This window comes from Rhynchophorus ferrugineus, unplaced genomic scaffold, assembly GCF_030347505.1.
Source record: "Rhynchophorus ferrugineus isolate W39M unplaced genomic scaffold, kcgeb_rfMv2 rfM7, whole genome shotgun sequence".
In the NCBI taxonomy this organism is placed as follows: Eukaryota; Metazoa; Arthropoda; class Insecta; order Coleoptera; family Curculionidae; genus Rhynchophorus; species Rhynchophorus ferrugineus.
This window is the reverse complement of record NW_027472586.1, coordinates 14,910,897-14,932,398: the sequence shown is the minus strand read 5'-3', so window position 1 is coordinate 14,932,398 and position 21,502 is coordinate 14,910,897. Positions and strand designations below refer to the sequence as shown.

The following is a 21,502-nucleotide window of genomic DNA, read 5'->3' as shown; positions in this document are numbered from 1 at the left end:
ACGGAATCCTTATAACATTTTTCAAGCCATTGCTTTGCTTAAACGGTATGTTTTCCCATCAAGAAGCAGTATAAAATTAAAATACAAAATTGTTTTTGTCTCATTGTTTTGAAAATAACAAGTAGTATCACTCTTAGCACAAGAAATCACAAATTTATAAGTAGAATATCATGAAATTTTTACAGCTTTCTTCTGAAAGTTTGAAGGAAAACTAGCGCCATATATATGTTAGGCCCGGGACTTTTCGGTCCATGTGTTGTAACAAAAAGCATATAAGGACTGTAAATACATTTCTAAAATTTTAATAATATTATTATATAATTATATAGTGTACATTTTCACCAAGTGACGACTTATCTATATCTTTGTTCTGCAGACGTTATAAAACAATTTAGATATTCATGGCTTGTTAGTATTTACTACAACAAAACGTACTGCAAATACACATTTTTTGGTGCATTTTTCATGATATTTACACGTTTATCGAATCTATAACATCCACAAACACTGAATCAACGTTCCAAAGCTCAATCGCAGCACAAAAACTAGTTCCAAATCATGTTTAATTCAACGTAGTCAGCTGGCAGTCGTTATAAGAGCGCAGTGCTGCAACCATGTCCGAACTCGAGAACTAAAACTAATATTGATACACGCATGGAGGATCTGAGTTCGGGGCATCAGATAACTTTAAGAATCGTTCGCATCTGCTCGGCTCCAAAAGTTGTAATTTGTACACAATGTTTGAATTTGTAAACTTGCGCAATTGATACAATCGTATGATTATATGGTATTTATTTCAACCAGTTTTTAATGAATAGTTGAATGAAAGTGAGTATACGTACCGATGAAAATATTTTGACCCAATAATTCTTGCAAAATCTTTCGATTCTTTTATATCATCTCCATAAAATTCCTTCAATAAAATATTTGCATGGTGTATGAATTTCTCCTCTACTAATTTATTACATAGCACGTAATCTGGGGCAACACAGGTTTGTCCGCAATTAACCAATTTCCCCCATAAGATTCGTCTTGTCGCTGTTCTAATATCCGCTAGAAAACAGTTAAAGCTGAGTAAACAAGAATGTATTGTGTATACAGGGCGTCCATTGGGAAAGGTCATTTTATAAATTTGGATAGCGCGTCAACTGTTTAGGCGTCGTAGTATGGGAATAATCTTGATCGGATGAACATAATGGTGAGTACAGATATGATATAGATAGATTAGATATCATTTTTAGGTTAATTTTGTATTTACATTTTGTTGAGGTAATATAATTATTTCATAGGTAAAATTAGAAGCAGATAATGCGAAAATAAGTGTATAATGTATGAATTATTAATAAAATAGTATCATTTTATAACAATAATTTTGTAGATTGCTATATTCAAAGTGGGTGCCGCGTTTGCTCACTGCTAAAAACAAGAACGTGTTGATGATTCTGAGTAGAGTTTGGCCATATTTAAACGCAACAAATCGATATTTTTGGGTCGATATATGACAATGGATGAAACATGGATCCGTCACTTCATTGCAGAATCAAAACGATCGTCATCTGAGTGGACAGCAACTGTTGAACCTTGCCAAAAGCGTCCGAAAGAACAGCAATCGGCTGGAAAGAATATGGCCTCGGTATTTTGGGATATCCGTGATGTAATAATCATCGACTATCTTGAGAAGGGAAATACCATCAACAGTGAAAATTATTTAGCGTTATTGGAGCGTTTTAATTGCAAAGAAACGACCGCATATGACAAAAAAAAGAATTTTGATAAACTACATAAATAAATACTTTTCTACAATTATTTTTGTTTTATTTATAACACTTTATAATTTGAGCTTTTCCGCTGGACTAAATATGCTATTTAATTGTTACCTGTTTCATCAATATATGTCGGGCATTTTCCTCCCAACTCTAGCGTACAGGGAGTCAGATTATTTGCTGCAGCACAATAAACAATTCGGCCTACCTGCGGTGAACCGGTGAAGAAAACGTAGTCAAATCTAAAACATATTTAGTAATTATGTAGGAAATTTTTAAATGTATTTATTAAAACTAGTATACAACTAAAAATTAACTTTAATCTGACTTAACTTACTTACAAACAACCACAACTAAGACATTTTCTGCTGAATCACTTAGTGTTCAAACATTTGCAAATTCAAAAGGTTTTTTTTCGTTTGAGATGTCCAATGACATTATGCATATTTAGAAGTCTGAAGGCTTTTGTGTTGAGCTGGTTCTGGAGTCTTCGTTGATGGCAACCGACAAATCTTCTGATAATGTCCGTAACCATATCAATTTCTAGATCGCGATGGAGGTCACAAACTCGTACATACCAAACCGTATTCACAATATAGTTCAACACCTTATTTTAAAACCTGAGTAACTTGGACGTTGGAGTCACTGGCGCAGCACCACAGCTGAATTCCATAGCTCCTCACTGGTCTCAGTATCTGTTGATATAATATAGAGTGAGGCAAAAGTCCCGCTATCGTTTTGATTGCGCGCCATCTTGGTTATGTGATGTTTAGCTCAGTTTTGCTTTAACCATTGTGTTGTGCAGCAGTCTTAAGTTTATTATGAATAAATATACGCCACAAGAACGAGCAGAAATAGTAACAATATTTATTCGAAATAATCGTTCCATTATTGTCACTCAGCGGAAATTAAGCATCAATGGTAGCGCAACATTTTCCCCACTTGGAGCTTGTTGTAACCTGATAGCTCGGAGTTTCGGCCAAGCAACAAGTATATACGTTGGTATAACTCCCAAACTTCATGTTGAGTTCATCGCGTTATTTTTATATGCTCCTTCCATCTGAGCTTGACATCCAGAGTCATGCCAAGGCATTTTGCTGTGTTGGCACGATGTGGCGTTATCCCCTTATTTGTGAATTCAATATATGTAGGTTTGCTTCATTTCATTTGATTCGCCATTTTTTAGTCTAGATAGCAACTATCAAGAGAAGAATGGAGTTTCCAAGTTGAGCTCTCTACAGTCTCTGCTACTGTTAATATTGCCGTATTATCAGTAAAAGTAGTAGTTGTGCTATATAATGTGGTGGGGAGATCAGTCATATAAAGGAGATAAAACACTGGCCTCAACAAACTTCCTTGAGGCACGCCAGCCCTTGTAGGTTTGAGATCAGAGTATGTTCCTTCATGTTTAACATGGAAGTATCGATTAATCAAAGCAGGTAGAAATTTTTAGGTATAAGTGATTTATTTTCTATAGAAGTCCTTCATACCATACTCTGTCAAAAACCTGTTAAACATCTAGAAAGACAGCAAAGCACACATTTTTATTTTCTAGAGATTTTTCAGTTACATCTGTAATTCGATGAACTTGGCCAATTCTTGAGTGGACATTTCTGAAACCAAAGTGGTGAGATGATATCAGCTTTCTTTGCTCGAGAATAGGCTTGAAATGTTCACAATCAATTACTCAAATAGTTTAGCCATAAATAGCAATAAAGAGACAGAGTGGTATGATTCGACTTCACTTAGATTTTTACCAGGTTTTGGTATCATTATGACCTCAGCAGTTTTTCATGCATCTGGTACCTTAACCGAATTTAAGCATTAAACAGGCTTTTTAATTTAACCAAGGGCTTGATACATGGTAACATTATCCCATTGGTTTGGATGGAATATTTCTTCCAGAAGTTATGAAAATATATTTGCTTTTCAAAATTATTTCGGCCCACCTTCCATCAGGCTTTTTAATAGGAGGCGCTTGAGCTATGAGATGTTTAAGATGTTTAGCAGCTTTTCAGAGTATATACTCGACATTACAATTCACAGAGAATTTCGAAAGGAATCCAGCGTTTGATGCTTGTTTGATTTCTTTAATTTCCTTTGTTAATTGCAGTGTGTATCTATAAAGCATGGTTTTGTCAAATAGATTTCTGGATTCACGCCATTTTCAAAGTCTAAGTTTACGTTTTCAGCTATCAGGCCTCTAATTTCTATTAGAACATTTAAGCCTATTAGTTTCCATTCAATAATAGGGGTGCTTCTTCAGGCAGCTTCTTGAATAGCAATGGTAAAATTAACTACTTCCTCTTGCAGTTGGTTCGTTCCTTTAAGAGGTGCATTTCGATTAATATCCTGCTGTAGTAGAATTAGATTTCGGGCTTCTGTGATTATTTTATCACTGATGGTTAGATATATTGAAGAATGATTCGAATTTAAATCGAAGCCACTTTCAAAATAGTACAGCTAATCAAATCTGGAGATCTGTTAGAGTCAGAAGGCCAGTATGTCAGCTAACTAGTAGATATGAACTCATATCCATAATTGCTTTGTATAACGCTCGCCCCTCGTAATAAGTCTCTATCCCTAATCTTGTGCATTTACTTTGAAGTTTTGTTTGGTTGTCTCAATCGTTAGTGTTGTAGCTTGGATAGTGATGCATACTGGTCTTCTTCAAAGTGCTTGATGTTATTTTTAACAATAACAGTACTACCTACCCGAGCTGTGTTGGCAAGGTGAACTTAATATAGTCTTATAATATGGTCTTTTGTACATACGTCATCAAGATGTTTAATGTATTGCCTGTCGAAATTTGTAAATTCGTTTCAGAATCAAACAAAATTTCCCTTCTCATTTTATTCTAATTAAAAATAGACACAATGCTGTCTGATAAATACGAACTATTAAACGCGCTAGCCTGCCAAAGTCGCCCACTTGCCAAACGTATTCAAAATTCTTCAAAAGAATGGCAATAAGAGATTATAAATCGACAAATGTTGTCTTAACGCTTTGCATGTCTTGATAAATTTCAAATCGCTACTTATTATTACTCTGATTGAAAATTCCGAAGCCAGACAGAACAGATTGAGTCTATAATCAGTTACTTTGAAAAGGAACGAGATAATGGAGGCCTCCTTTTGCCAGTAAAATTCGTTAGAGAGGTAAGCATTTTTACTGTTAAATATTAATTTACTATTTATTTTATTGAAAATATTTCATAAAATTATGAATATGAATAAATGTTAGATAGATTGGAAATGAACAGCTTATTCACTAGAGTGAAACTTTCTGAATATGGGATTATGATTCAATGCTAACAATACCAAGAGAGAGTGATGAAAGTGGAAACAACTAACAGTGAGTATATAATTAAAATATGATAACTGTAGGCAATGTCACCATAGAGTGTAAAAAATTTATGTGCATAGATATGTGTGTAATTGTTCGGAGTATACATGAGCATTTGGTTAAAATGTATGGAGAAAGAATAGTAACAGTTTTGCACTTATGGTAAATGCATTAAGGAGAATGCGGTTTTATCAGAAATTTAGTTTTATCAAGAAAGATGTATACAGGTATTAACAGAACAAACTAAGGAGAAATATACTGATATGAAAATATCTTTACAAGGAAACACTGTACCGAAGGACACAAGAACTAAGAATAAAAAGTAAATATGCTCTATAATGACAATAAAATAGTTATTTGGATATACAATTTCTCTTATGTCAATTAGGTCTCTAGGGGATACAACAACATAAAAAAGCGCGTAGAACTCTAACTTATAGGTGGTATGGAAAAGAGTTCAATGTAAATATAATCAAACAGAACCCCAACCTACAAACTACTATAACAGCGTACTTAACTGTAGTTTTAAGTCCTTCGATAATATATGCATTTAATATACCCATACAATACATTAATGTGTGCCATAATGTTAAAATAAATTATATTTGATAACAATACTTTTGTTTGCTTTATCTAGGTTAGAATTTTGTTGTATGTCAAAGCCAAACTGAACTAAAACTCAGAGTTGATATGGCAACATTGCGATATTTAGACGTCACAAATTTAGATGACGTATGTACAAAATTACTTTGGATAGACTATATACCTAACTTTTCTGTACACATAATTGTTTATAATTTGTGTTGATGTCGCATCAACCCTTTAGCGTTCCACTCCATTAAACGGAACGTGGTTAATATTGGAAGTTAATTATTTTAATGCTGCTCTCAGTTTCAACAAGTACCCTAGCATATCGCTGTAATTTTAGGCTGTTGTATATTAGCTGGATCCCTTGTTTCCACAACTTGACTGTATAGTTTACGACCTTGGGCGATTTTATTCTCATTTTTCCTGGGCGTTCTGGGGGCTTTGAGAAGCTTTGGCCACTATTTTAGGTTTATTTTTAAAATCTCTTCTATTTTGGAGTTCCTTAATTATCTCACATCCTCGATAGTTCGCAGGGTGGGTTTTGCCACAATGGCAGCATTTTGGTGGTACATTTTACGACTTGTTGCACGTTAATGATAAGTGATTTAGGTAGAAGTGCATTTAGAGAGTTTGTTACAATAGTTTTTGGTGTGTCCAAGCGATTGACATGTTTTGCACTGGGCCATTAATTTGTTACATTTTATGCCTTTACTGCGTCCATTATATATTTTACCCACATCTTCATTCTTTATCAATGACATAATAAACATATCTACTGGCTCTTTTGTTTTCTCTTTAAATTTAGGCGTAGCATTTTGGGCTGGCATCCCTTATTTACGTAAGTTATCTATAATGTTTATTGGTTGAAAGAGTGCTCACTGTATACATTTGTTTTAGTGTAAGAGATAATTATGTAACAGATTTAAGAAAGGAAAATCAACATACCTTTGATTTAGAAGATCGGTCGTCTCAGGAATACCTCCCAAGAAAACCAAAAAGCAACTTTTATCAAGGTATTGTGGTAATTTATTGTAGAGCAACTGGGCTGTATGCCGGGCAATCTCAGACGGTTTTATTATGCAACAATTTCCTCCAGCAATCGCACCTAATTTAATAAAATATTTTAATGTACGAGGGTGGTTCAAATATGATGGGGACAAACGCTGTAGATGGCGCGCATGTATATTTTGAAGCTCGTGGCTTGAGTATGTGATAGCTGGGTCCCTTACGAACCGTGTGGCATAGTTTTCGTCGGGAGTGCATGATTCGCGCGCGTGCTACGACCATGAATGAACGTCAAGTGCCGACCGCCGGAGCGCAAAGTATTGTCATTCGTCTTTTAGTGTGGGAAGGCGTTAAAAAGACGCAAATTTTTCTGCGTTTGTGAAATCAGTTCGGTAGTGTGTGCCTGAGTAGGGATGCCGTGTTTACGTGAACCAAAGCCTTCAAGGATGGCCGCGAAACCATCGAGAATGAGCCGCATGATCGTCGACCGCGAACCAGCATCACACCAGACAACACTCGCCGCATAAAACAACTCATTTTGGAGGACCGTAGGATGAATGTTCGAGACATTTCGGCTGAACTCGGCGTCAGTATTGGTAGTGTTTATCATCCACGAACACCTTCAATACCGCAAAATAACTGCGCAATGGTTTCCTAAACTATTGAACTTCGAGCAAATATTTACGCGGTTGAAAGTTTGTCGCCGCTTGCTTCGGGTTTTTAACACGAATCTTCACTATAGACGAGACATGGGTACACTATTACATTCCCGAAATCAAGACACCCGTCTAAATAGTGGAGGAAGAAAAAGGAAGGAGCGCCAGTCAAAGCGAGGACAACCAGGTCCGCGGGTAAGGTACTGTGTACGGTGTTCTGGGACCGGCGGGGCGTGCTGTACGTCGATTTCCTGCACGCCCAACGTACCATTAATGCTGCATACTACTCTAACCTTCAGAAAACACACGTGAAACCCTCTTATCGCGAAACGGAGGAGCATTTCAGCACGAAGTGTGATTATTCTCCAGGATAACGCTCATCCTCATACCGCACGTCTCACGCTCGATACAATATCAGAATTAGGGTGAGAGGTACTGGAAGGTCAAATGTTCAACACCGACACCGAGGAAAAGGAGTTCGTGCGCACATGGCTGTCCGAGTTGCCCAAGGAATTCTTCGATACCGGCATCAAAAAACTTCCGAAAAGATGGACAAAAGGTGTAATAATGTCCTCTCACATAATGGATTGGGGAAAAAGTAATTCAAATTTTTTCTTTAGATTAAATTTCAAACATTAAATGATGATACAGATGATATAATATGAACGTCATTTATTATAGTACGCTTTGTTACATTTTGGCAACACTACTTCCTTGTAGATAATGCAACATATATTGCTAAGTTTATAATCCTTGAAATAAGTCTAAGGTTTCATGTGCAAGAGTATCCACGGTAATGACGGCATAAACAAAAGATGGTAAAACATCATCGGCGAATGGGAAGAGTGGACGAAACCCAAAATTAACTGACAGATAGAAAATAATGGTAAATGGACAACGTAAAACCAGCGAAACAAAAGTGGCAGCAGAACTCAACACTCACTTGGGCAATAGGATTTCGAAAAACAGTAAGTATAAAACAGTTCCACAAAGCTAACAATCATACAAGGGCTGCGATTGCAAAACCCATAAGAAGTGGAGACCTGGACATTTAATGATTAAGAGAATGTTATATGGTCTGATAAATCATCGTTTACATTAATCAGTGTTTATGTATGCATGAAAGCCTCCAAAAGAAGGCTACGATCAAGACTGCTTGCTTTCTACAAGCATGGAGAGGTTTCGTTATAATTTATACCTCAATATCGTGATCAGCTGGTCCTCTCATGCATTAGCCGAATTACTTCGAATGAATATATCGACAAACAACCAAAAAGGTTCAGTCTTGGCTTGAGAATCAGAATATCATTAAATATCTTTCTTAGCCAGCACAATCGCCAGACGTCAATATAATTGAACCATTATGGAGAGTTTCATATCAGAAAGTAAGGTGTATTTCCATCTCCAACATCACTAAAGCAATTGGAGATGTTATGGTACAAAGATGGGGCAACATTCTGTTGAAAACTATTTTTCATACACTCTACGAATCTATTTTGTGAAGAAAAAAGTAAGTTAAATAAATTAATTTCTAAGATTTCGATTCTTAAGAATATGAGAAATTAGGTGGAAAACTAGGCATATTTAGAACCACATAACACTTAAGATAAGGAGAGTGCAGACGATAAGAGCCAGACGGAACATGTTAACATTTCATCCCCTTGAAAGACATCCGACTGTGTAAATAAACCAATATATTGCGATAAGTGTATTGACCTTGTAAAAAGGCGCATTTCAGTAAATATTTTGATAGTGTAGTTGAGAGAGTTTCACCGAAACGAAATAATCATCATTATATAGAATAGGTCTTTCTCTTCAGAAATAACTGCTAATCAGGTGGCGAGAAGAACAGTTAAGCCAGCCCACTCTCTCGGTATGAGATACCCAAGGAAGGAGTAATAGGGGATAAAATGGGATATATCCGTCTAATTAAACATAATCTTCACAATCTTCATACACAGCCTTTACAAAATAGCAATCATACAGTCTCGTAATATAGAATACTCAAAATAATCGGTCAAAGGAGCGCACAGTTGGTGCCATTTAATGTTAACATTAGTTATCATTATACCCGCTCGTTCCATTGTAGTTTAAGTTTTGTGAATAAAGTCATTTTAAGTTTACCAGTATTTTTCCTTTATATTTGGGAAGGAAAATACGCGCAACACCCAGTATATGTAACATTTTGATCGATTGGAGATTTTGACCATTTACCATATTTCTAAAAAAGTATAATTTCGTTATTGTAGAACTTCTGAAAATTTTTAACGAGGAACTGAATCAAGCAGTTTTCACAAGCCTCTTCTAAAAACAGCCCTACACCATCCAAAAGAGTTTTGCAGAAACTGGTAAAAATGGTAGTCGAATGGATCAAGGATAATGGATGTTCAAACTTCAAAAATTTTTATCGAGCAGACAGTTGCTTCGAAAAATATGTAAGTGAATTTAGCCCGGCAGCAGACAAAGATTACTCATTGTAGAAAGTAACTCGGAGATTTAAAATACCAATTATTAGAGTACCGCCTATTAAAAATGAATGGGTCCGACGCAACGATGAAAAAGAGGAATTATTCGCAGAACATTTAGTTAACGTATTCCAACCGATTGATGAAGAATCTACAATAGATAAAAATCCTGTTTATCAGCCCGATATCAGATGATATTTCATCTGGACTATTAAAAGAGCTGCCTCGAAAAGTAATAATCATGTCAACATACATATTCAATGCCTGTTTGTGTTAAGGTTGCTCGAATATATATACTTAAAAAACCTGACAAACCGGCAGAACAAGTTGGATATTACAGGCCTATTTCACTGCTATCTGCAATAACAAAATTATTTGAGAAACTGTTCTAGTTTGGATACCGAAATCACCACTTCACAATCGACCAAATCCACAGATTAATAGCAGTTATTCAAAAAAACATTCGAAGAAAAGAAATATTGGCTTGCAATATTCCTGGATGTCTCACAATCTTTTGACCGGGTATGTCAATTGGGATTAATATACAAAATGAGCAAATTGTTACCGCTGAATACTGCTGTCTACTGTTGGAATCATATATTTTGGAAAGAAAATTTAGAAACTCGTATGAAGGGGAATTTTTAACACTTCTTTTGACTGGACTTCCACAGTGTAGTGACCGCTCGTATATCTGCTGTACACTGCTGATATGCCAACAACACTCTGTCTAAGGCTGCAAAAAAAATACAAGTAGCGGTCAACAAGATCTACAAATGAACTAGAGACTGGAAAATACAGCGGCGAAATTATAAAAACATAATTATATCACTTGACGGATGGCCCGATTCTTCAAGCAGAATTAGCTAAAGACTTCGGAATATATCTCGATGGTAGGTTAAACTTAAAACATCACGTTAGAAAAAAAGCAGTGCAGATTAGTCTCAAAGTCAAGCAACTGTACTGGTCAGTCGGAGGATACTCTCAACTTGATTTTGAATTTGGACCTATGGGGTGCAAATAGGAGTTGCATTAAGATACCACACCCAAAACAAAGTTCTACCATTAATTACCAATGCTTATCGCTACCCAACCAACGAAAAGCTGCACGATGAGCTCGAAATAAGGTAGCTAAATCACAGCAACGTGGAAGCAATACAGCTACTGAACAACACGCAGGAAATCAGAAGATTGAAGCGAACCAAACTACAGGAACTTGTTTAGTGTATAAGTGTAGTTTTAACTTTAACTTAAATAAATTATTTTCTAAATGTATATTTTAGTTTGGGACATATATACTGATTATTACGGTATTAATCCCGTGCTCGTCTTGCTTGTGTATTAATGCAAGTGCAATAAGTAAGTAATAAATTTATTTGTAAATTAAAATTGTACTAAGCATATCTAATATAAGATATCACTACATAGTATAAAACAAAGTCGCCTTTTCTGTCCCTATATCCCTATGTGCGCTTAAATCTTTAAAACTACGCAACGGATTTTGATGCGGTTTTTTTCAATAGATAGAGTGATTCAAGAGGAAGGTTTATATGTATAATACATGCATAATATACTAAGGCAACATTGCTAATTTTTTTTTTAGAGGTTTCTAACGTGATGTCGTAAATTAACCTATTTTTTTAGGCTTATTTAGCAATTAGCAAAAACGCTGCCTAACCCTACGAGTTAGATCAAATTAATGTACTACAGTATTGTACACCATAAAAAGGTCTACAAAAAAGTCCGCGATGGTATATGTTTATCTTTTAGGGATAACCCACATTAACCATTTTTATTGTTTACTTTTTACGTGAGAAAATGGCTTATTTACGAAGCTATTTTAAGCAATACGGCATTAATCCTTATCGAATTAAGTACCTTAAATACAGTGTGCAATTAATATAGATCAATATGGTTCCTTACAGCATGTAAATTAAACAAATATTTTCGGAGATATTACAAATTTAAAATTTGCGTTTAAAAATGTGTAATGTAATAAAAATTGTATGAATTTAGATATTCCAAAGATAGCAGGAAATCTTCATAGTAATTATAGGGGAAGAGGAATTGTTTTACTCCAAATTTAATGCGTGCAGGCCAAGGGCAGTAATGAATGAACCAAAAATAATGGATCGATTTTAATCATGTTTTCATTGAGTGACATAGGCATATATATTTTATGCCCGTGCAAAGTCGGAGCGGGCCGCAATGTTTTTATATACAACGTTCATATTTTTTCTGTAGTGTATTTAATTTAGTATCAGCATTGCACCCGTGCGAAGCCGGGGCGGGTCGCTAGTAAATAATAAAATAATATGATGAAAATGTCGTTCTAGAACCTCCATTTTCAAAATGCAACAACAACGTTGACTGAATAATTGATGCTCTTTTATATCTAGAATATTTTATGGATTTTTTCCATTTAAACGCTATATAGTTTATATAGCTTCATTAAATAAATATTATTAGAGATATATGACACTTAAAATCCATATATAATATTAGGAAATGGATGAATATTGTTACTAACTATATAAACTGAAGATTACCTTCATACATAATGATACTCAAAATCTCGCTAAATGTAGAAATCTCTTCTAATATTCCTTGATGGTATTTTTGTAGAGAGTAGAGTATTGCAGTTAATCACCCAACCTAATCCGAATGATTAATAAAATAAACGGGACAATAAGTGTATAACAATAGTTTTTATTATTTAATCAATGTTAAACTTACTCAATAATAAAATATTCTTTCTGTTTTTCTGAATAAAAAGAAAAATGTGTGTTCGTTTGAAATAAATTTAACCAGTCATTAGACAATTTTTAAAAATACTGTGCTCTTAATGTAATTCTCAAAGCTATAATCGTATTAAATATTTACTGGCGTGTGCAATAACTGAGAAATTTAAAATTCCAGACGTGTGCTTTATTGAATTCCTCATGTTATATTATTGATATTATTTGACTGAAATTAATACATATTAAGGATTTCGGAATTTTGCTGCCTTAATGTTAATTTTAAATTACAATGATGTTACTGTCATGCATTATACTATCCAGTGATTTCAAGTGATTGGATTTTTTAATTACCTGAATAACATTAGTCCAAGTGTTGTCATAAAGCAGTACGAATTTCTTCCTTAATTAATGGTCTTTTCTGATGAAGTTTTTCACTCAGTTTGTTTATTTCTTGACTAAAAGGTACCACAAAATCTATCTAACCGGTTACCAAGACTAATATTCAGTAGAGACAGAAGTAATATTCAGCAGACTTCGTAAAATTAGTGTCCCACCTAATACATATAAAAACCTTATTTTTATTCGTTTATTTGATTGGTTCATTTCTGTGTCTTGGTTACTTTCCGTTTGTTATCGCACGTTTCCTGTACATATTACACGACTGCATTACTAGTTCTGTTTCTTGTTTCGAACGCCAATCTGTGTACACAATCTATAGAAAATTATTATCAAAATTAATTGATTATAATGCATTCTCGATCTAAGAAACTACATCATTTTCTTAAGAGGAATCAGGCTCTATTAGAAAGAAACTAAAATCTCAAATATACTAATAAGCAATACTTTTGCCGATGTGCACTCACTTCTCCTAACTCCATCTACTAACAAAGATGAACGTGTAATCTCTAGGGTTTTACCGTAGCGAGCCTACTAACCTTAATGGCAGGACATCGCATGTCTCCTTCTTGTTGTTTATCCTTAACTTGTTTATCATTACCAGCAGTTATAGTTATTATTCGTTGTGTAGTTATAATTTACTGTTAATTTGAAATATACATAAACTCAATCAAAAGTATTTCTGTTCTTCTATAAGCTTATAGTCTTTCAAATGCTTAAGGTAATATCTACACCTTAATCGAATACATACGAAAACACCATATCTTGCATATTAAAAATATTTACGAAAAAAAATGTTTTGTGAATTTAATCTGCGGCGACTTGGAAACAACGGAAAATTAAAAATGGAACATCATCTTACATCTACAACCACCGCTAGTTGCCTCACATATCTACAAAGAAAACTATATCGAAAAATTAAATCGATTTTGTAGATGTAGGAAGTTAAGTATTTTTCTCAAACTTATATTTAGCAATATTATCCTATTTTAGTTATGAGAATGACAATCAGGCTGTAATAAAGAACCAAGCAATTAACTTACCAATAAGAGGGCCGAGAGTTAAATAAATGGGATAGTTCCATGCTCCTATTACTAGTACAACTCCCAAGGGGTCCGAATAAATCCGTACTTGATCAAGTATGTTTATCAGCCCTTTACTTGGCTTCTCAGGGCACATCCATTCTTTTAGGTGTTTTAACGTGTTTTTAACACTGCCAAGTATAACATCAACTTCTAATGTATATGTTTCATGTGGTGGTTTCCTACAATATATATTTCAATTGATTTATCTTGACAATTTATAAGACACGAAGTGTTTAAAAATAACCATATTCGAAAAGCGAAATTAATGGACAATTACTGTGACACTAGTTGAAAAGTAGGACACTATTCCTATTACTGACAGCACAACTACAAAGTGTGTATTTGATATAAAATATTAAAAAATATACACAGAATCGTTTCGAAAACTATCTTATATAATTAAGCAGATCTAATGTAACAAACATTGTTTACTACAATAAAAATGCTGAAGTTTGAATTTTTGACTCGTTTTTCCAAGCAAAAAAAAATATTTAATTTTTCTTTTTTATATAACGTTTTTACATCTTTTTATTAATATTTAATTATTACATTGTTATTAGTAGTTTCCGGCTAACCTACAATTTGTGTTTATGATAAATTAAATCTAGGTATATAACTAGGAGAACCCGCCCTATCTCAGTCTCTGTTGAAATAATTTTTATACGTGCCACGGATGTATTTTTCGTTATATGCACCTCACTACACTACACAAGCTCAAATGGTTGTATCTGGTTGTATCCAAAAGTTGCAATACTTCAATATTTTCATGATAATGGAGTTTTTCCTCATGCCTCGTTGTAATTCTCTTGATTTCTTGACTGACTGTGGGTATTTGAAGGTCTCGATATAGTCAGTCCTGTAGTATTGGTAGTATTCCCACAATTGTATTTGTATTTACAATTGTATTTTGTTTATGTTACTCTTTGCAGAACATCCCCATAATTGAACTCCGTATGCCCATATAGGTTTCAGTATTTGCTTATATAACAGGAATTTATTATGTATCGATTTTTTTGTTTTCTTCCAATTAGCCAATACATTTTCCAATATTTCAATGCCAGTTCTTTTCTTTTCTTCTTTATATGTTCCTTCCAGCGAAGTTTTGCATCATGATTCATTCCGAGATATTTAGCGTTAATGCTAAATGGAATGATAGTATTATTTAATTCTATTGGTCATTATACGGTCTGATTGTAAATGAACCGCACATACACAGATTTATTTTCGTTAATTTTTATTTTCGAAGCTTGTTGAATTATTTATATTGTCACTTGCCTGTTGTAATTGTTGTGTGGCTTCCTCACTATTGTCTCCGATAGCTATAACCGCAGTATCATCAGCAAATGTAACCATTGTAATATTCTCCATTTGTGGTATATCACAAGTGTACAGTAGATAAAGCATTGGCCCCAGTATACTTCCTTGTGGTACGCCTACTTTAGCTTCTTTTATTGTAGAGTAAGTTTCTTCTTGTTTAACTCTAAACATTCTGGCTGTAATGTACGATTTTAGTAGTTCGCTGTGTTGTTTTGGTAATATTTTCTGTAGTTTATGAACAAGGCCTTCATGCTAAATCTTATTGAAAGCTTGTGTTACATCTAATAATATAGCTGAGCATACTTTTGTACTTTCGTAGGCTTTTTCAATAATAGCTGTTATTCTGTGGACCTGGTGAATTGTTGAATGCTTGTTAATAAACCCAAACTGGTATGTTGGTATTTTCTCGCTATAAAAGTTTTTACATAATTATATGTATCATTATTAATCATTAATAGATATTAAGCACATACTTATAATTCAAAAACATCTTTGTAGTAATAATTAAATTACAATAAAATAAACAGGTTTTTCGAAACCAAACACTCTCGCTCATATTTGTTAGCCCAATCCGCGACTCCTGGAACAACGTTCTGTTTGTTGCCAAGCACTGAAAGTCATGCGGCGAACCGAATTTTGAAACTCAGTTCTGTCAAAATTCGCCCGAATACTCAGGTCTGTACCCACCATTAGACAACGCTCAACAAAAAAAACCTTTGGCAATGTTTTATGTCGACCCCAAAGGAAAAGGAAATAATTAGGAAGTTTATGATTAATACATTAATAAATTAGAAAATAATATTATTAAACGTGAACCACCACATACAAAAAGTATAAATCCACAATGTAGAAGCTGTTAAGCGCCCGGGCACACAAAAACATACTGCCGTAAATCGTATAGATGCATTAATAGTATAGTGCCATAAATCGTTATAGATTATTGAAATAGATGTTCGAAACGATAAAGTTAAATGTGTTAACTGCAATGACACACCCAGCGAATCACAAAAGGTGCTCAGCTCGCAAGCAACTACAGCAAAAACTTTACCTCGCGTTACAGGAAAATAGATATATCAATACCAATCAGACTACCCAATAGACCAAGTCAACCAGATATATCGTCTGCTCAAATGGTTCATAAAAGTCATATTCAAAATATCCAAACAACACCACAACCTATTGAAGCTACCAGCGACATCACTAAACTGCAAGAAAGGATGACTAAACTAATGGAACAAATGAGTACGATGCATATACTACCCACCATCGCCATCAGTAAAATTACCTAATGGCTGAGTACTTAAAATATAAAATCGCTATTTGGAATGTTAATGGTCTACAACAACTACAAACATACTTTACATATAAACACTATCTGCTAATCCCCAAATATAAGCTTTATCATACGAAATACCCAAATGACAACGCACATGGAGCAGCGAAGACAAAAAGCAGTATAACCATAAAGAGAATATATGGACCAATAACAATGTCAGAGATTTATTGCCCACCTAAACATAACAACAATATAAACCTTTTTGTTACAAAATATTGATACAAATAAATGTCGGCCAGAATCATCTTTTGATTTATCTTCTGACCGGTCGCCGGTAATCATAACTGGCTGATTTTTTCACAAATTATTATCAAAATTATTATCATCACCTTAAAAACCACTTATAAAGCAATAAAACAGCTGAAAGGACTAACCCAAAATGATTAAAACCAAGACATTCAAGAATAATTGGAAAATCTGACACCAACTGAGGCTACAGATTATTGGTTATGGAAAGCAACGAGACAACAAAGAGAAGGCTGACATTTTCTCAAATCACTTAATTTCTACAAATTTATGTAAGCCTTTCTCGTCTGAGCTATCCAAAGAAGAAAAAAATAATTTACCAGCTTCCTAAATTCGTTATGGACCTGCCAAATGAAAAAAATACAGTCAGAGAAGTTGAAGAAACAATAATAAGAGAGATAAATTGTTGAATATTACGAAAATTACCAGAGAAGAGTGTAAAATTATTAAGATTTACATTTAACGCAATACTACGAATTAATTATTTTCCTAGTACATGGAATGTAACAAACATAATAATGATTCTTAAACTAGGATACCAACAGATGTCACCTCCTACCGGCCTATAAGTTTACTATCGGTAATCTCTAGAGTTTTTGAGAAATCATTCATAAAGACGTTTAACAATAAAATGTAAAAAAGAACTATTATTCCAGAACATCAATTTTAGTTTCGTAATAAATACTGAACTATAGAACAAGTGCATAGGCTTGTAAACAAAATAAATATGGACATAAGTGTTTGCGGTTAAATTAAAGAACGAAAAGAAGAAATTAAATTCTTATCTACATTTTCAGTTACTAAAATCTAAACTGATAGATAGACATTTCACTATAAAACAGAACGATGAATTCACTGAATCAAATATATTCAGGAGTTCCAAAAGGCAGCATACTGGACCGATACTGTATCTCCTATATGCAGCCAATCTACTGACCACAAAAATCACTACTGTGGCAACATATGCAGATGATACAGCCATCTTAGTACCTCACGAAAATCCAATAACAGCATTAAAGAACTTCCAAATACACCTTGATAAAATACATCTGTGGCTGAAGACATAACATATTAAAGCAAATGAAACAAAATCTACCCACGTAACATTCCACTTAACTTAACTTTGCATAGAAAACCATGCCCATCAGCGAATATCAATAATTGTCAACTTCCCCAAGCTGAGGATGCTAAATATCTTGATATACAGCTGGACTGACGCCTAACCTGAAAGTACCTCAAACTTGCTAAATGAAAACAACTTGGAGTTGAACGATATCGAATATATTGTCTTGTCGGACGCAAATCCAAGTTATTATTAGATAACAAGGCATAGGTATAAAAATCCATACTTAATGTTTGTGTTAAATACTTTGAAAGATTTTTAGTGCACCTCAATGTGCTCGCAAATCAGCTGTGCGTAGACTAAAACGTAAGTACAGCGTAATAAAAGAGGCCGTCATCTATACATAATGCCTTGAATTCACTGTAACTACACGTCCACTTCATCTTCAATAAATTAAGAGCCTATAATTCATCACGCCGACAAAGTAGCGCATAATCTCACTTTAGGCAAGTAAAGTACTTTTAAACTTCCAGTGAAAGATGCGAATCATCGCGAAAGAAAGGGGACACCTGTTCTAGCAAGACATTTTTGAAAAAAAAGTTTATCACAAGACCTATTATATGAAGACCTGTTGAACCTTGTTTTAATTGATTGTAACTGACAAAAGAACAGAGCGGTTTCCAATAATTATAACTTAATAATAGAAATAATATTGGCTCTTACCTAAAATCTAAATATAGAGCATCAGCTATTTCTTGCTCGTTTTCTCTCAAGAATCGTTCCAGATTTTTTAACTGCTTGGCTCTAAATTCATAACTTCTTGTTACGCCGGTATTGAATTCTTGTCTGGTTTTCGAAACAATATCTAAAGCATCTTGTGGTTCCAGCACAGATTCAACACTTATTATGGACATACCACTGACCTTACTCATTGTTCTAAAGAAAATATAAGAATTAGATAAGAACAAAATACTGTGGTTTCTTTACGATTAATAAATACTACATTCAACAAATTCAAACTGAAAAAGCAGATATATAGCTTATTAGAACAGTTTTATTTCCCACTGTTATTTCCCTCAACTTCAACACAATAGATACACATCTCATCCACAGTGATGAAACGATGCTCAAAAACCTTTTAATACGATTTTAATACGTACTTCTTTAAGCCACACTCGCTTGTGTTTTAGTTCCATAAATTAGAAAATGCTAAACCCATTGAACATAGAAGAATCAGGTAAGAAGCATCGGTAATTCAAAAACAATGAATTGCAAGACATGCAAAAACCCAACTGAAACTCTTAAATATCAAACCCATCAAAAATCTCAAATGGCTTATGAGTTGATGAGTCTACTGTTTCCAGAAATTGTTGTCATTGTTTACATGAGATTGGAAAGATTAGAAAGGAATAAAAGTTGTTACCACATAATTTGAATGAAAATTCCTTTTCGAACAATTTCAACATCGACGTTCCATTGCTTGGCAGGCAAAAAAGAAAAAAATTCGGTAGCATATTGTTACTGGCGATGAAGAGTATATCTACTACGACTACTACACTACTACTACTACTACTACACCACTACTACGACTTAGCAGGCACAACAGAAGAATTTTCGGTGGCATATTACGACTAGCGATGAACAGTATATCCACTACCACTATTACACCACTACTACGACTTGGCAGGCAAAAAAGAAGAATTTTCGGTGGCATATTGTGACATATTGTGACTGCGATGAAGAGTATATCCACTACGACTATTACACCACTACTACGACTTGGCACACGGTGGCATATTACATATTACTAGTACACTACTACTACGACTTGGCAGGCAAAAAAGATGAATTGTCGGTGGCATATTGTCACAGGCGATGAAGAGTATATCTACTATAACTACTACACCACTACTACGACTTGGCGGGAAAAAACGAGGAATTGTCGGTGGCATATTGTGACTGGCGATGAAGAGTATATCAACTACGACTACTACACTACTACTTCTACTACACCACTACTACTACTACACTACTACTTCTACTACACCACTACTACTACTTGGCAGGCAAAAAAGAAGAATTGTCGGTGGCATATTGTGACTGGCGATAAAGAGTATATCTATTACCACTACTACTACATCACTACTACGACTTGGCAGACAAAAAAGGAGAATTGTCGGTGGCATATTGTGACTGGCGATGAAGAGTATATCCACTACGACTACTACACTACTACTACTACAACACCACTACTACGCCTTGGCTGGCAAAAAAGAAGAATTGTCAGTGGCATATTGTGACTGGCGATGAAGAGTATATCCACTACGACTACTACACTACTACTACAACACCACTACTACGACTTGGCAGGCAAAAAAGAAGAATTGTCGATGGCATATTGTGGCTGGCGATGAAGAGTATATCCACTACGACAATCTTAAGCGCAAAAAATCATGGGTTAGTTCATAAAATTCTTATATTCTAATAGCGTATTATGGAGCTGCTGAATGAAACTATTAAGCAGAGACCTACCGATATGAACTGAACAAATTAAATGATATATTGTTACATAATAGCCGTCAATAGAAGAGCAACAACTCAGACAATGAAACGTCAAGGATACTCTGTTGCAGGTCGAATGGAAAATTCTGCCGCACTCATCAAAAATAGCGCCTTCTAATTACGAATGATTTAGATCGATGTAGCATGGCAACACATATACTTACCAATTTATCTCAATAAATACCATTTTAAAGTGCAAAAATGATCAGAACATGCAAACTGCAAGCCCGAACTGTAATGGTAAAATAACATACTTTTTAAAAAATATCTACCTTTTTGTTTCTTCATAAACACAACAAAAGTTTGTTTGAAACTAAAAATTGGCAAGAATATATTCATTATAAGAGAACTAGGTCACCCAATCATATACTGATTAAATATAAAACTTGTCTTTCATTGGTTCGAATTGGTTCAATTTTATTCCTTGGAAAATTATACATAACACACATGTATTAAACATACACATTTTTACCTTAAATATCCACGTCATCTAACCCTAGTTAAGAAAAATAAAGAGTTACATTTATTATTTTTAAAAGATATTTCGGACTACGACAAAATAATTGGTTATGAACTTCAAAAAACTGTTTTATTTATTCATGATTTTTACATACTATATGGAAGGATATATACAAACGACAATGAAAAACTACCATAAATAATAGTGATATATATTATACATATAATTAGGCTTATAAACTAATTTTAAAGAATTTACAACAGATGGTGTTAGTGTGTATTAAATCGCATCGAGTACATTTTTAGCCAACTCTATTTTGAGCCTCACTTTCCAGTACTGCATTTTGATCGACGTTCGAGTTGGAAAAAACATATAGTGACAAAACGCAAACAACTTGAGTTTAAACTAAACCAAATCTATTGACTGATAGGGCGTAAATCTAAATTATCATTAGATAATAAGATTTTGCTAAATAAG

General features: G+C 34.2%; 1 protein-coding gene and 1 long non-coding RNA gene across 5 annotated transcripts in view; one reads left to right on the top strand and one right to left on the bottom strand.

The window, feature by feature from the left end:
* Nucleotides 1-20,918, bottom strand: part of LOC143199983 (aldehyde dehydrogenase, dimeric NADP-preferring) — a 22,288-nt gene extending 1,370 nt beyond the window's left edge. Inside the window, exons 1-6 of one of the 4 annotated variants that reach the window (XM_076410204.1) lie at nt 20,838-20,918; nt 18,727-18,939; nt 14,000-14,220; nt 6,642-6,801; nt 1,878-2,005; nt 843-1,053 (exon numbers count right to left, since the gene is read on the bottom strand). In XM_076410204.1, the coding sequence (XP_076266319.1) occupies nt 843-1,053; nt 1,878-2,005; nt 6,642-6,801; nt 14,000-14,220; nt 18,727-18,935 (929 nt within the window). In that variant the 5' untranslated portion in view covers nt 18,936-18,939; nt 20,838-20,918. The other 3 variants (XM_076410203.1, XM_076410206.1, XM_076410205.1) reach the window with 3 other exon arrangements.
* Nucleotides 690-1,508, top strand: LOC143200028 (uncharacterized). Its single transcript, XR_013006605.1, has 4 exons — nt 690-828; nt 1,102-1,198; nt 1,290-1,329; nt 1,379-1,508. It is a non-coding gene; the product is annotated as an uncharacterized LOC143200028 (long non-coding RNA).
* Nucleotides 20,919-21,502: the final 584 nt, after the last annotated feature.